Source organism: Eschrichtius robustus, chromosome 1, assembly GCF_028021215.1.
Source record: "Eschrichtius robustus isolate mEscRob2 chromosome 1, mEscRob2.pri, whole genome shotgun sequence".
NCBI classification, from domain to species: Eukaryota; Metazoa; Chordata; class Mammalia; order Artiodactyla; family Eschrichtiidae; genus Eschrichtius; species Eschrichtius robustus.
Window position 1 is genome coordinate 15,902,107 of NC_090824.1, and position 16,974 is coordinate 15,919,080.

Below are 16,974 nucleotides of genomic sequence, written 5' to 3' on the forward strand. Positions count from 1 at the left end.
ACTAATTTTGGTTAATATCATTCTGTTTCCTAGATTAGTGGGGAGGAAGTTATTCCAAGGATTTTAAATGAAAAACGTGTTCCGGTTTGGTTATACAATGCCTGCCATTTGTTGAGAGCTTACTATGTTCCAGCTACTGTGCTAAGGCTTCCTGGGCTGCTTGTAAAGAGCTCCAGGCCTTATTCAGGGAGCGTGATTAGTAATTTGGTAATTTGTTATTGCTTCATGGTACATTTCAACGTTTGGCTGTACTGCTCCTAACTGACTGTTGCCATTGACTAATGCTTTTGCATTGGGTGTGACTATAGGCTTGCAATAGAGTAATGATGTGGTGTGGTTACTCAAAGTTGGCACTTTCTGTATTAGGGATAGAAGAGCACAGAGAGCAAAATAACCCCCAAACAGTGAAACACATTGTTCTAACAACAATGTATATCGTTAGCATAATGCAGAGCAGGCAGCATTGTTTACCTGGGGTCAAGGGTAGGTTAGTGTGCATATACAGCAGTCATTCACTTTAATATTTGAGCCTCTGCTAGTCCGTAAGCTCTTTGAGAAAGTGACTCTATTTTAAAAAACAATTTGTGTATACAGTGCCTGTCAATTCTTGGGAGCTTACTGTGTGCCAGCTACTGCGCTAAGTCCTTTACATATACCTTATTTTAGTCTTAGGACAGCTGAATGAATAAGATAACCCACATTATGATAAATTGCCCTTGGTCACATTGCTTGTAAATGATGTAATCAGGATACCAGCTTCATGGACGCAAAGCCTATATTATGTTGCCTGTGCAGTGCAACAAATGATAACATAAAAGATATTAAATAAATGGTTATTGAGTAATAGGATAAATTGGGGTATGAACTTGAATAAGACACAGTCCTTGTCCTCAAGGAACTTAGAGGTGAAACAGAAAAGTAAAGCAGTGATGAGGGTGCAGGGACGGAAGAGTTATGGTAGCCACGTGGACCTTGTGCCGAGGGAGTCCACAGTCCAATCTGCGTCAGCGGTCCCCGACCCTTTTGGCACCAGGGACCGGTTTCGTGGAAGACAGTTTTCCCATGGACCGGGGGAGGGGGGGTGGTTTCGGGATGATTCAAGTGCATTACATTTATTGTGCATTTTATTTCTATTATTATTACATTGTAATATATAATGAAATAATTATACAACTCACCATAATGCTGACAGGAGGTGGAGCTCAGGCGGTAATGCGAGCGATGGGGAGCGTCTGTAAATACACATGAAGCTTCGCTCGCTCGCCCACCACTCACCTCCTGCTGTGCAGCCCCGTTCCTAATAGGCCACCGACTGTACCGGTCTGTGGCCTGGGAGGTGGGGACCCCTGACTTACGTCAAACTTATGGGGAGGAGCAGAAGGTATTCTTCCTTGAAGAGGTGGAGTTTGACCTGAAAGCTGAAGGATGAATTGGATTTGGCCAAATGAGGGTGTAGAATGCACTCCAGACAGAAGAAAGAGAAAAATTAGTTTGTTAGACCTAGATAGATGGTGTGAGAGTGATAAGGGGTGAAGTGTCAGAGTTAGAATCCGAATAATTAAGGGATTTGGGTATAAAACTGAACAATCTGAACTTTATCCTGAAAGCTCTTGGGGGAGGGAAGTCTTGGCAGGTTTAAACAGAGTAGTTTCATGGTTAGGTTTTTGTTTTGGGAAGATTAATCTGGCAAGTAGTATGGAGGGTAAAATATGGGGAGGCAGATGGGAGACCCTGAAACCATTTAGGCTGTTCTAATAATTGAGGAGAGCCTAGATGAAGGTAGTGGGGTTGAAGATGAGGGGATGGATTTGAGAGATATTAAGGAGGTCTTGGTGACTGAAGATAGATGGAAAGTTTGATGAAAGGGTGACCCTAAATTTATGGCTCAGACAGCTGTTGTTCTTTACTAAGATAGCAAATACATGAGAAGGAAACAGATTTAGGAAAAAGTGCTATGTTTGGTTGGGGATGTGTTGAGCTTGAGGTGGGTAGAGAGTAGCTCCATGGGCCTGTGTGTCAGTGGCAGGGGCTGGGAAGGTCCTGGGTCTGAGACACCAGCAGAATGTCAGCGGTAGCATATATGAGAGTCAAATAGAACATCAAGCCCCATGGAAGTCAAGTCTTGCCCTTGGCATGCACCTGGCACGGTGCTGGTTGTTTCATGTTAAAACCTATCTCTTTATTGCCCTAGCTCCTGTTGCTCCCCAAAGTATACATAATTGCTGGGTTACTGATTTTGTGGTTTCTTTGTTCAAGCAGTCATCAGCCATGGTTTAGGTGTGATCAAGTGTTATTTCCTGCATCTTCCACCTCTCTCTTTCCATTCTGATGGAAAGTCTTGTGTGAGGTTTCCTTAGTACAGCCTGGCCTGGGGAATCACTGTGTGGTCATTCTTAATAGCAAGAGGTAACACCTATAAATCTCTAATAAGAATGAGGAGAGTGGAGGTTCCTTTAAGCAGTGCTGCTTGTAATATTTTCTTGCAAGGTGTTGAGGGGAAAAATTACCTGAGATTCATCTTTCCCATTCTGGCCCCCAGATATTGTAGTTGACAAACAGCCTTAAGACAGAGAACCTGTTTCATTTCTTCTAAGAACCACTCTGTGAGTCAAGGTCCTCAAGATAAATTTGTAGTAATGAGATGCATCAATAGACTTAGCAATCTTACCTCCCAGCCAACCCTCATCTCAGCAGAAGAGAAACCTGGTTGTTGCTTGGAACCTATGTCTTAGCTATGGGACAGACAACAGCCGTATTTGCCCAATGATGGGCAAAACCAAGACAGGCAAACAGATAACCTGGGAAATGACTTTCCACAGCTCAGTGCTGCCCAAGAGCTGGCTAAATATGGGCATGCTAGATGGCATGCATAAGCACTCTGAAAAGGTGTTCATTATTGGATTTGTTTTATTCATACTTTTGAAAACTTCTTTTATTTTTTAGGCAACCTCCCGACTTCTAGTAAATTACCCAGAGCCCTATCGTTCTCAAATACTGGATTATCTCTTTAAGGTAATGAGAAAATAATTATTTAATGGTATCTGTGATATCTTAGAAACTGTGGTGAATTTCACCAATAGTCTTTAGTACCTTCACAATTCTAGTTTTTAAAAAACTAGGCAAATTAATTTTGGAATAAGTTGCTGTTTATTTGAAGTTTTGCTTTGGTTTTCTCATCTGCAAAACCAAAGGCAGTGATTAGTAATTGTCTTAAAGTGTTTTGTCCTTCATACAATGAATCACAGTGTTAATATTGTTACTTCTTTCCCCAGCCAAACTTCGGTGCCTCTTTGCATATTCTAAAAGTTGAAATAGGTGGTGATGGGCAGACAACAGGTAGGAGTATTTGTGGAATGGCATCGTTTTCCCCCAATATTTAAACCTATACTTAAACTTACAGACTGTGGTTTCAGAATATAAAGAATGCCAACATTTTCGATGTTGATTACTGCTTAGATTGTTCTTTATTGTTGCTTCTTCATTCTAATTATTTTTAAAATATTATATCGAAATATGCATTTTTTTCCATACAAGGCAGCTTGTGGACTTTAGATTGCTTATTCAGTTGAAGTACTAAGTAGTAAACAAATCCACAGTTTTTTATAAATGAATATTTACTAGACAGAGCATAGGGAGAGTTTGGAATTTTACTGAGAAGTTAAAAAAAGAAAGATTTTAATGTATAAAATACGTAAGATGTTATTAGCTTTAAATAAAATATGTGGCAAAAATATAAGTAATTTCAGAGATATTTCAGAGATACAGCTTTTTTGTCTTTTAAAAATAAAATCATTTTTAACCACTAAATTTTCAATCTTCATTGGCATAATTTTGGCTTTGTGTAGTACATGTAGTCAATTAAAAAATTTATAGGTCTCTGGTTTTCAGGAAGAAGAAAATTCTCTCAATGATTGTATATAACTTATTTTTTATCAGTTAGATTCCATTATAGTGAACCTTAGAGTATTGTCTATATACCCGTGTACCTGTTAGTGACTTGGAAGTGACTTTTGTTAAATAGATATATCTGTGTAGTGGAATTGGTATTTAATTCATGCTGAAAGAAACAATGCAAATGAAAAACAAAAGAAAATCCCATAACAAAACTATCCCCAACCTATTATAAGAAGACATGCATTTTATTGTCAAACCCTATTTTGCAGAATTGATAATGACTGGCCATCTTCATTTGCTGAAGCTAAATTAGAGGTAGAGATACAGAAGCAGGTAGTTCTTGTGAATTCTGATGTTTACCTTTAAGAAGAAAAGAGCTAGGGCCCCTCTCCTTCTGAGGCCCTTCTTAACAAGGGCAGATGTTTGTGAAATGTGGTAACACGTGAGGACTGATGTCACTTACCTACCTTGACACCCTGTAGAGGTTAGTATAGAATTTTCTTACAGTGGGAAAGTGTACTTGTTCCTTTTTTTCTCAAAATTCCGTTGTCTTGATTTAACAAGGCATGTTACAGGCTCAAGGCATGGGGTATGGAAATTGGAGCTTTGGAGCCCAGGATTCACATCTAGGATTGAGAAGCTGGAAGCTGAGGTGATCTGAACTTAAAGTTGGACATAGGGATTTGAAAACCCCAGAGAGACCAAATCCCAGCAGAATATAGTCCTAGGAATTTTCAGTTATATGAGTTGATAACATTTCTCTTAACACTGCTTACAATAGAAAGTTACGGTTTTATTATATAAGACCTTTATGATGCTTATGGTAATGAAAAAATGAAATAATATGCTTTGATCATCCATCCTTAAGTTATATAAGATTATTCTTATGTGCCCTACATCAGGATTGGATCTGGGATACTACTTCTCTAAAATGTGTGTATGTGTGTAGGGGAGAGTGGCCTACAAAGCACCATTAACAGATAGTTTCCTTTCTGTTTTGCTCTCTCCCATTCAGATGGCACCGAGCCCTCCCACATGCACTATGAATTAGATGAGAATTATTTCCGAGGATATGAGTGGTGGTTAATGAAGGAGGCTAAGAAGCGGAACCCTAATATCACACTCATGGGTAAGAAGTGAAGTTTGATGTACTTTTGTAGTCTGTTTTCCTTTAATTTTTAAATTCTGAATCATGTATGTGGAGTATCTATTAATACTGTAGTATTAATAATGTTGTTAATACTACCAGTATGCTACCAGCAGCAAAGCACGTGCCAGGCATGATTCTTTCTTTGCTCATATATATTGTGTCTGATATTTATCGTATCTCTGGAGTAAGACATTACTCTTCTCATTTTACAGAAACAGTGGAGGCTTTGAGAGCTTATACCACTGACTTAAGGTCAGAAAATTAGTAAATGTCAGAATCAGGTTTAGAACCTTATTCTGTTGTTTTTGATTTTTTGTGTTTTTCGTGGTGCTATACTAATTTCCTCAACAAAATTTCTCATCAAAATTTGTAAAAGGGCAATACTATTTATACAATTGTATACTGTATGCAGCAGTATATCCCAACTATTTGCAAAAATTGTGTGCTACCTGCAGTAGTAGACCCCATTTCTAGATGAGGTACATACAAAAGTGTTTTTTGGTTTGTAGGTTTGTTTGTTTTGAACCTCAAGGGTGTGGTGGTCACTGTTCTAGGCTTTGGGGGTGCCTAGAACAATCCAGCCCCCAGTTCCTGTCCTCGTGGAGCTTAGATTCCGGTGGCAGGATGGTTTCTTAAATGGGACTGTACTCCTTGCACTGTTCTCCTGTAGCAGTGCACAGACCTATAGAAGATTTCACACATACACAGTGGTGACTTACTTTTATCATTTGAAATGAATTTGATTTTTTTAAACAGGCTTACACATTCAGGCTAAATTACACGAGTTAATGAGATCCATTTTATAGGACTTAATTTCAAGTTATTTTAAAAATCATTTTCAACCATCCAGTTAAAGGACAAGCATAAGTTTTTCTAAGTTAAAAAAAATGAGGAGGTCAGTGTGTTCTTTCTAAATGGACTTTTGTAAGAGATTCCAGAAATGTTTTGAGCAGTAAAAAGCATCATTGACTTCAGCACATACTTGCCCACTGTGCTGTTTTCAAGGTCAGTTCTCATTTAAATGCAGAAAATCTGGCATGCTGAACCATGTCCTAACAAAGACTTCACATGGTGGGCCTTCAGAATGTATTTGGCATTTCATTGTTTTAAAACATTCCATTATTGTCACATTTATTATGTAGATACACTTAGGCATTCTTCTAAAGTTTAGAAAAATAAGCATTTTGTCACTTTGATTTTAATTTTTTTCAGTGGTGAACTAGATTGGTAATATATATTAACAGTTAAGGAACTTAATGTTGACCTTATTTTAATATTAATATATTAGTAAGATAATTAGGATTTAGAATCTTAATTAGTGCTTCTCTACTCTTCTCATTTTTTTTTTTTTGATTAATAATAACTGGGGTATTGGAAGAATGTGGATTATTTGTTCTGTATCGTGTAACAAAGGTATATTTCCCTATTGAGTCAATGACATTTGTATTGACATAGGACAAACTAGTTTTGTTAAATCTGATTACCTGACTAATTAGTCTTTAAATAGCTTCAAGTTGTAAGAAGATGTACTAGTGAATAAGGAATTTGTATTGTACTTACCTCACAGAAATAGTTAAGCATAAGCCTTTCAAAACTCTTTGATTTGACCTTAGAGAACAAAAATTGAACATTGCATATCTTTTTAGCAGGAGGTGGGGAAGTTAAGTTAAATTGTAGGTTACATTTCTTTATATTGGTGAGTATCATTGAGAGAGGTGTTTGTTTTTGTTTGTTTTTATTTCTTTTTCTTGAAAGAGCATTTGGAATTATGGAACCTGACTCTTGGGATCAATAAGGAATTACTGTGTTCATAAACTGGAAGGGATTTTGAGAATTTGTGCATGGTGTGTAATCTCTCCTTTAGTCAGATCTTTATTGGCTTTTTGCTTAGCCTGTGTTCGTTCTTTTTGATTTATTTTGCTTTGTTTTTAATAGTGCCAGCACTGTTATACCTACTCCAACTTTGCCTCTTCCTCTCTGCAGGGCTGCCATGGTCGTTCCCTGGATGGCTGGGGAAAGGTTTCAACTGGCCTTATGTAAATCTTCAGCTGACTGCCTACTATGTCGTGACCTGGATTGTGGGCGCCAAGCATTATCATGACCTGGACATTGATTATATCGGAGTTAGTAATATATTTTTTAGAACATGATTAACCTTTGGACATTTATTCACAATTTTTTAAAGTAATTTGTGGCACTTTGTTGACTACTTTGTGTCATGAGACTAATTTGTTCTATTGGTGTCTATTAACAAATTAACTACATGTCACCATTTATTCTTTCTCTCTGCCCATCCAAATTCTTCCCACTTTCGAAAACTGTACTTAGTGTATGCCTCCTGGAACTATTTCTTTGTTTTTGTTATTGGTACTACCCCAGCTCAAATTCTCCTTCTTCCAAGCTTTCCCTAGTTTCTCTAGTTCTTACAACAATATTGTGTTTACTATATAGTTTAATGAATGATTAATCTCATTTTGCTCCATGAGTCTATCGTGGTCCTAAACCAGAGGGTGGCCGACTTCTTCTTAAAGGGTCAGAGAGTAAATATTTTAGGCTTTGTGGATCAAAAGGCAATATTAAGGATATTATGTAGGTAATTATATAACCATTTAAAATGTAACCTCTTAAAACTGTTAAAATCCATTTTTAGCTTTCAGGCTGCAAAAAGTACAAATGGTGGGCCAGATTTGGCAAGCTGGCAGAAATCTGCCTACCCTTTTCCTAACCTGTTATTTAACACCTTTTAATGATTTAAAAATGTAAGACATGATATCTTGTGTTACTAGCTGGTCTGTTGGCAGGCTGGAGGGATACGTCACCCTGCACTGTACCACATAGAGCCTCACACACACTCATAGTGGGTCTCTGTACACTTTTGCTTGTTAACATGCTGTCTGTCAAAACTGATTTTAAAAATTTTCGTGCAATTAGCAAGCAGTTATTGAGCTTCTACTGTGTTGCAGGCATTGTGACTATTATGTTTTTGGGATACCAAGATTAATAAGCTCTTGAGGAGTTCAGTGAGAGAGGCAGACACTGGAACAGATAAACTACAGTATCACAGGACATGTTATAGGACATGAGGATGAGCCAAGGGCTCTAGGAAGCCAGAAGCAAGAATATACTTGTTTTTGTTATCCTTCCCCAGATTACAACAAAATTGTTTGAGAACTTTCTTAAATGTCAGGGTATGTTTAACCCATAGTGAAACTAAATGTAGGTTTGGGTCAAGCAGCATTCTATTATGGTGAAGTCACACTTAGAAAATGTTTCTGGTAAATAATGGGTTATTCACATCTCTTTTAGACTCTTGATAATCACAAGCTATGGTGAGGAAGCTTCTTTGATAAGAACACTTTCCAGTATCAGTGGAGGCTGAAAAGAGTACCTGGAGGCTAGGCCCATCTCTCAGCGGCAAACTGAAAGTCGTGGAAGTTCTCTTTCAACTCAAACCTCCTGCTACATGATTCTAAGCCTGAGAGATTTCTGCATGTTCCTTTTATCTGTCTTCATTAAGAGTTTGCTTTTGTTATGTAGCACATCGTTGTGATTCTCTGTGTGTGCTAAAAAAATTACTCCTGTACATTGTCCTTATTAATACTTGGCTTTTGGGTGTGTGTGTAGGGATCTTATAAGAATTATTGTAACAATCCCGTGTCTGTTAGGTCTCCAGTGCCTGCTATAGTCCTTGGCTTACATTGCCTTGTCATCTTTGTTGAATGATTGAATGGATATTCCATTTTTAGAAATCTCTGGAATTAGGTGACTTTTTGAAAAATACCCACCAAATATATTAAGGTTTTAAAAAATAATATTTTAATTAAAAATTATGTTGTCTTATAAATATCTATCAATTTAATAACCGGACATTCCCTTAAGTAAGAAGAATGGATTTTCAGATGATAAGAAAGATGATGAGAGATAATATTAATGGGGAAAGGTTAATATTAATGATAATATTTGCTTTCTGACACAAAAACTTTCAATTCTGACATTTTGACTTTCTGTTTTGCAGATTTGGAATGAGAGGGCATTTGACATCAATTATATCAAGGTCTGTACAACTTTAAAATCTTTTTATCTTTAAGTTATTAGTGAAAAATTCCTTTATGGTTCCATGGAAATTAGTAGTAGGAACACCGTATTTTTTATAGCACAGTTATTTGTTTTGCTAGTTATAACATAAAATTCAAGCAAAATACTAATAATATTTATATTCCTGATTGAAGCATATGTAATTCCCTCTACGCCCCAAATTGCCTTTGTCTGTAGAGTTGTGTTGAGTTTTCCTACTTAAATATTCATTATTTGTGGAATTATGATAATCGTTATAAAAAACAATTGTATCATTTTAGATTTTTAGGACTTCAAGAAATGTAGATTTTTCTTTCACTGTCATATATCAAAATTTATAGTTTATAATCTCATTCCTGTTTTCTTTGGAATGCCTATTATATTGGAGTGCGTTGGATGTTTCTATTTGTGATTAGCAAATAGATAGCAACTAACATTTGCAAGGTGTGTTACTTTTTGAGCCACTTTCCCTAAATATTTATCTCTATTTAATTCTTACTACCTCCTTTATGAGGTAACTACTATTATTTCTATTTTTCAGAAAAGGAAAATCTGAGAATAATAACCCCTTCTGTCATTGGAAAACAAATGGCAGTTTAACTTTTCAGGTGGAGATATTCTTTAGTTTACTTTATGGTTATATTTGTCTTGTTTTATGTGTCTTTTCTCCAAGAAATATAATTTTGTGGTTATATTTTCTTTCAGTTTAAAAAATTTTTTTCTTTAAATTGAGTGTCTTATGTTTTTAAGCAGGTAATATCCACTAAATTTCATTCATTTATTTATTCATTCAGTCTGCCAGGAAGCATTTACTCAACACCTAGTTTGTCAGGCATTGTGTACATGCTTGGAATACAAGGATAAAAAGTACTGTTTCTGCCCCAAAAGAGTTAACATCTGGGGACTGTAGAGTCCCATATGAACAACTAAGATATCAGCTATAATTTCTTTGGCACAGTAATGCACAGGGTTGTCAGAAGGTACAGAGGGGAGGTAACACCTCTGCATGAGTGGATTTGGGAAGTCTGTTGGAAGACTAGTTGGAATCTTCAAGGTGGGATGGATAGGAACTCCCCAAGTTGCTAAGGCAGGGCCATGCCTTTGAGAAGAACTGAAGACTGGGAGGTAAAGGGATTTGGGGGAAGAGCAAGTGGAGAAAGATGGATTAGACAAGTGGGGGCACTGAGCCATCAGTAGGCCATTATGTTCACTGCTGTAACGGCACAATTTAATCACTAGTTGTGGGGAGGAGAAGGCATAGATTTAGAGGACTGAATGCAGCCAGAGCCAGGTAACTCAAAGTTAACTCTGTGCTGTAGGCATTACCAGTGAAGTGGTGAGAGTGTGGTGGTGTGGAGGTGGGACAGTGGAACTAATGTAAGACTGAAGCACGAGAGTTGTTCATGGAAAGTTATGACTGCTGTGAGTACAGGTCTGATGAGAGCAGCAGGAGGACAGAGCAGAAGCCAAGTTAGTGGCTGTGTCCTGGGTAACCCTATCGTCAGGTGGACCGTGTTGCTGCAGTCATGGACTTTCCTCTTCCCAAATTGGACATTTCGAAGTTTTTTTTTTTCTCCTTGGGATTATACATGTCTCTTTAATTGTGTTCATTTCATTTGATGGAAGCGTGAGAAGCATTAGAATTTAGTTTCCTTTTTCTTTTAAACTAATTGTCTGCAACTAAGGTGGTTATTTTATTTTATTTATCTATTTTTTTGCTATCAGGAGTCTGTTGCTGATTCCATTGCATTCTTATTCAGCTTACCTGATTTGAAAGACTGTAATTCCTGTTCTAAGACTCATCATCAGTGTTTCAAACAGTTCAGACTTCATTTCCTTTTCCCTGAAACTTTAGTTTACCTGCAGTAACATGTCTCAGGAAATAACTTTTAGTTTGCATTTGCCATTTTTGTAGCAAGATTTTATTGGAATCTGTGTCCTGTTTATTAAAATGCCTATTGAAAGGGTTCAGTAATGGCAGATGAATGTAGGTGTTCAGGTTCGATAAGCTTAATGAATATATATTCCATATAGTATAATAAGATGGCCCCTGGAAATAATGAGGATTTGTTTTTAAGAGTAGAAATAAATACAGTACAAACAAGCAATGTATGTAAAGGTGGCAAGCCTATTATTTCTTTTATTTTTGCTATTTACATTGTATTTATGATTTACTTTGGTTTTCAGTGATGTATTTAAATTGAGTCTGGAAAATCCCGTCTAGGATCTGAGGGTGGTGGATGGAAATGGATGTGTGAGTCTCTGGACCCTCATTCAGTCCAATCAGAACAGCTTCCTTTTCATTTATCTTATAGGTAGGGTTTCTATCTAGGCTTTTTAGGGGGTAGAAAGGGATGGGTTCCACAGCAAAAACATTTGGAATACATTAGATAGAACTTTGCTCAAAGAATGCTGCTATTCATACTGATTTTGGCTATCTATTATAAAACACAGCTTATAGACTTGTATATTTTGGAGTATTATTTGAATATATACTTACTTAAAAGTAAGCAGTCTTAGAGGTGATGGTCTAGGAATAGCACTAGAAAAATAGATATAATATTGCGATAAATGCAAATGTGACTAAGTTGTTCTCCTTCCTCTCTGTAAGAATAAGAAAGAATTTCAGGGTGATGAAACTCAAGATTGGTCTCCTAATAGAGAGCTTGGGAGTCTCAATCCTACTGAATCTTGAGAGTTGGTCTTTATTTACTATTAAGGATCTGTTCAGATTTCTTCCAGAGTGGAATTGATTCATTATTTGCCTCCTAAAAGAGCACATTAATTGGAAATTTCTTTAGTTCAGAAAAGTTAGAAAGTGAAAAGAGAGCTTGTGAAATTCTTTGTTCTTTCTTACCTTAATTCAACCAATGTTTATTGAGCACCTGCTACTATGAACCTGATAGTTCAGAGTGCTTGGGGGTATAGCAGTGGGTTTATTCACACCCATTCATCAAGAACTACTTCTGGGGCTTCCCTGGTGGCGCAGTGGTTGAGAATCTGCCTGTTAATGCTGGGGACACGGGTTCGAGCCCTGGTCTGGGAAGATCCCACATGCCGCGGAGCAACTAGGCCCGTGAGCCACAACTACTGAGCCTGCGCGTCTGGAGCCTGTGCTCTGCAACAAGAGAGGCCGCGATAGTGAAGAGGCCCGCGCACCGCGATGAAGAGTGGCCCCTGCTTGCTGCAACTAGAGGAAGCCCTCGCACAGAAACGAAGACCCAACACAGCCAAAAATAAATAACAAAATAAATAAATATATAAAAGAGCCGTCCCTAAAATTAAAAAAAAAAAAAAAAGAAAAGCAGCTTCATTATAAAAAAAAAAAAAACTACTTGTTTTGAAACTAACACGGTATTGTGAAGCAATTATACTCCAATAAAGATCTATTAAAAAAAAAAACAACTTATGTTTCGAAATCTGAACCTCCTTCTCCTAGGTGAAATAATGTCTTCTTTTCTCTTGTCTTGTTTTATATATTGGCAATCCATACATTTCAGTATATACTACTCTCTGATTTTCTAGGACATTCTGTTAGTTTTAGTGTCCTGGTGAGTGTTTGCCACCTAACGGTGAGGACCCCATCTTGTGCTTTTTTTAGAGTCCTCATGGGGCCCAGGTACAGAACTAAATACCAGAGTAGGCACTCTGTGCTTTGTTCATTTACTTCCTGTTACAGTTTAGCTTGTTACTTTTAATCTGGTGGGTGGATAGTCCTACAGGCAGATTTTATTGCCTGTCTTGTGTATACCTATTAAAAACTTGAGGGTAACAGCAGAATATTTCTTATTTCTACTTCTAGTATGGTACAAAATACTAAGACCTGTAATATTTTCAGTAATGGCAGAATATTTAAAGACACTGGAAAATACTCAAAATAAACTAAGTTAAAGCATTTTATTTACCAAATGGTATATTTAATTTGATCCCAATTTATTGTGTCTGCATAAGAGAATTCATGAAAGAATGCATACCAGGATAAGAGTGTTTTTTTTATGGGTAGTACTGCTCTGATTTTTAAAAAAAAATTTCCACCCTTGCACCCAAATTTTCTATGGCTAAACATAATTTTAAATTCAGAGGGAAAAATCCCTCTAAAACATTTTTACCTCTTCAGTTTTTTTATTTTCTCCTTACATTCCCATGAAGTAGATTATCTTAGTGATAATACTTTTCCCCCCCAACACGAGGCACATTTCTATTGAGGAATCATATTGACACTATCATCCAGGAAGCTGAGTTTGAAGACATTTTAGCTTTCTTCGTTGTAATTCAGCCGCTGAAAACTCATTTTTAACCTTTCCTGTGTTCTGCTTATCTCTCTGAAAGGTGTTAAGAAGAATGCTGAACTATCAAGGTCTCCAGCAAGTGAAAATCATAGCAAGTGATAATCTCTGGGAGCCCATTTCTGCTTCTATGCTGCTTGACTCTGAGCTCTTGAAGGTGATTGATGTTATAGGGTAAGGAATGTTTTACTTTGAAAACTAACAGTTTCTGATTGCTTGCTGTGGATATTGACTGTGCCTTTGTTTTTGCCTGCTTCTCCCTATTTGATTATATTTTCAGAAGGTAGCTTTCTTGTATTTATTTAACCAAAGCATGTATGAATGATATTTCATTCCTTTTTTTCTTTGAAGTGTTTATACTTCGGGAATCTTTCTATGACAATGGAATAATGTACTGGTAACTTAAAATATTGTTTTAATGTTTGGAGTAATAAAACATGGCTTTGTTTAGATTAAGGGGCAGAGTAGTGTTTACATTTTAGAAATTATAAAGACAGTGTTGTGAAATTAGTTCCTAACCCTCAGACTTCCTGTGCTTGGGCATTCATGAACACTTAGGTAAATGGTATGGTATGATCACTGACCGTGACTTTTGTCACATATCCTTAGCAGTATGGCTTTGACCCTGCTCCTTAGTCCAGTTCTGCCTTTCAGCCTTTGGGGCCTCGACCTCACTGGGTTCCAGCAGTATTTTTTTTTTTTTAAGTGTATTTGAATTTTGTCTATCATGATAATGTATATAAACATTTGAAAAATAGAATACATATATATGTGGAGTTTGTTCTTTATTCAGTGTGAAGGCTGTACTTGAACTATGTGTGCTTTTTTTTTTTAACGAAGAATTTTCAGCGTGCACAAAAGTAGGCAGAATAATATGGTAGATATTCATGTTCCCATCATTCAACCTCCATAACTATGAACCCATGAACAATTCTCCATTCACATGCCTATCCATTCCTCTTTTCTTCCTCCTCACATTATTCTGAAGCAAATCCCAGACATTATATTATTTCTTCCATAAAAATTTTACCATTTATCTCTCAAGATAAAAACTCTTTTGTTTCACCATAAATAATACCATTATCACATCTAAATATGTGATAGTTTCTTGATATTATCAAATATCTGTTATTATTATTTTATAGTTTTATTTGATTGAATCTGGATCCAATTTAGATTCATACATTATGATTAGTTGATATCTAAGTCTCTTCTAATTTTTTGGTTCTTGCTCCATCTCTTTGTTTTTCCTTTTATTTGTTGAAGAAACTGGATTGTTTGTCCTGTAAAGCTTCTCACAGTCTGGATTTTACTGATTTCATCTTTGTAGTTAAGTTTAAAATGCTCATCTATCCTGTTTCTTGTTAGAAATTGGTAGAGGCGTGATTAGATTAGATTTAGGCTTATTTATTTATTTATTTTTTGGCAAGGAAAGTAAAATGTATTTTAATATTTTATACATTGAAATTAGAATGTAATTTTTGCCTTTATTGTTAAAACTTGCATAAATAGCTCAGATCTTGAGGGAAAAAAGTTGTGTTGATCTTGAATATATTTGGCTAGGAAAAAATAAATGAAAGTATGGGTTTCAGTGTATCTTCATGAAGAAGTTGGATGTTTAATTCATTTTATCTTTATTGATGTTGGTATCTTATGCAATGAATTCTCCTCTGAGCACTGCTTTAGGTCTATCTCGTAGAGTCTGTTTTTTTATCATTATTTTCTAATTTATTGCATTGTGGTCATTTGATGCTGAATGTATTATTTAATTTTTTTCATAAAATTTCCCAAGGTCTTCTTTTTATCTTATTATATTAGGGTATATTTTCTATCAGGATACGAGAACTGAGTGTGTATTATCCACCTTACTGATTGCATTGTTTCACTATTCTGTATTCTAATTATTCTGCTCACTTAAACTATCCAAGTTTACTAAGAGTGTTAGTTTCCTCTTATTAGTGAGTTTCTATTTTTCCTTTCAATCTCATGCAATTTCTGCTGTTTGAAAGTTGTTGCTGTGTTATTTGGTACATAGGTATTAGTAATGTTTTATCTTCATTATGGTTTGTAACTATTATTATTAGAAAAAGTCATTCTTTATCTCATATTATGCTTCTTGGTTGAATTTTGCTTTGCATGTAACTAAGATAGAGAACTCTGCCTTTTTTTTTTTTTTTTCATTTGTATTTGCCTGATAGATCTTTGCCCATACTTTTATTCTTTACCTTTCAAGGTAATTTTGTTTTAGGTGTGATGCTGCATATAGCATAGGTTTAGATTTTGTTCTAAAAATCTTCATATTTTAGTGAGTTTAACTCATTTATATTTATTGATATAACTGAAGGTTTTGTTTTCTTTTCTACTGTTTCTTATTTAATGATTTGTACCATATATATATATATTTATATATATATAATACACCCCCACACACATTCTTTTGCTATGTGATTTGTTTTCTTTGCTCTTTTTAAATGAAGTGTCTTTTTTGTTATTTAACAAGTTTTGATTCTATTGATTACATTTATGCTGATACCTTTATACCAGTAGTTCTCAACTGGGGATAATTTTGCCTCCTACAGAACATTTGGCAATAACTGAAAATATTTTTGACTGTCACTGGCGTAGGTGCTACTGGCATCTGATGGCTGGGGGCCAGGGTTGCTTCTCAGCATCCTCCAATGCACAGGATAACTCCCCCACAACAAAGAATTATCCAGCCAAAATATCAGTAGTGCTGAAGTTGAGATCTGCTCTATATTAATAATCTTGGTTCTCTATTTAGATATTGTCTATTCATTTACTATAATTAATATTAAAATTATTTTATAACCACTTCTTTCTCCCCCTCTCTCCTACAATGGAATTTTAATTACCAGAGTTTCTTAATCTTTGTGCTTTTACATGAACATAAGCTTGTATTATCTTGATTTGTCAGCTGCAAGTTGTAATCTTTTACTCCCAGCTAACTGGCAAACTTAGTTTACATTTCACTTTCTTTCCTCCTTTTATTTTGTGTCAACTATATTAGTTATACATTATTAGAAAATGTAATGTTTATGTACTATTTAATTACCCTTTCTTTTATTCGAGCTCTACTGTTAAGCATATTCAATGCTCACCTGTAAGTCTATTGCTGAAGTATCTCCTTTAGTCTCTTGAGTGTCAGGAGCTATATTTCTCAGAAAGTGCTAATGGAAACAATATTTCTTGAGCTTTTACATGTTTATTACTATATATCTGTGGCCTTTAGACTCAAAGGACAGTTTGGCTGGGTATAAAATCCTTGACTCATATTTTCTTAATTCTTGAGTATCATAAAATTTGCTCCATTGGTTACTTACATAAAATGTTGCTGTTGAGAATTCTGATGCCAGACTTATTTTTTCTTATAAATGACTTGGCATAATTCTGGTATGTCCAAAGAATATTTCTCCATAACTTCAGAGTCTACTACTTTTATACTGTTTACCATTTCCCAGTAAGTAGTGTGCACCCTTTGAATATCTATATTTCAGTATTTTCTGTTTTCAGTAAGTTTTACTTAAATCTTAGTTTAAATAATCATCCTGC

At 35.8% G+C, this 16,974-nt stretch overlaps 1 protein-coding gene across 3 annotated transcripts in view; it reads left to right on the forward strand.

The window, feature by feature from the left end:
* Positions 1–16,974, forward strand: part of GALC (galactosylceramidase) — a 60,592-nt gene that overhangs the window by 13,905 nt on the left and 29,713 nt on the right. For 2 of the 3 annotated variants that reach the window (XR_011073723.1, XM_068541933.1), the window contains exons 2-7: positions 2,944–3,012; positions 3,273–3,336; positions 4,910–5,023; positions 7,028–7,167; positions 9,060–9,098; positions 13,448–13,578. Coding sequence is in view for 2 of the 3 variants with exons in the window: in XM_068541933.1 (XP_068398034.1) it covers positions 2,944–3,012; positions 3,273–3,336; positions 4,910–5,023; positions 7,028–7,167; positions 9,060–9,098; positions 13,448–13,578 (557 nt within the window). In the remaining variant the exon portion in view is untranslated. The remainder of the gene's footprint in view (positions 1–2,943; positions 3,013–3,272; positions 3,337–4,909; positions 5,024–7,027; positions 7,168–9,059; positions 9,099–13,447; positions 13,579–16,974) is intronic. The other variant, XM_068541934.1, reaches the window with a different exon arrangement.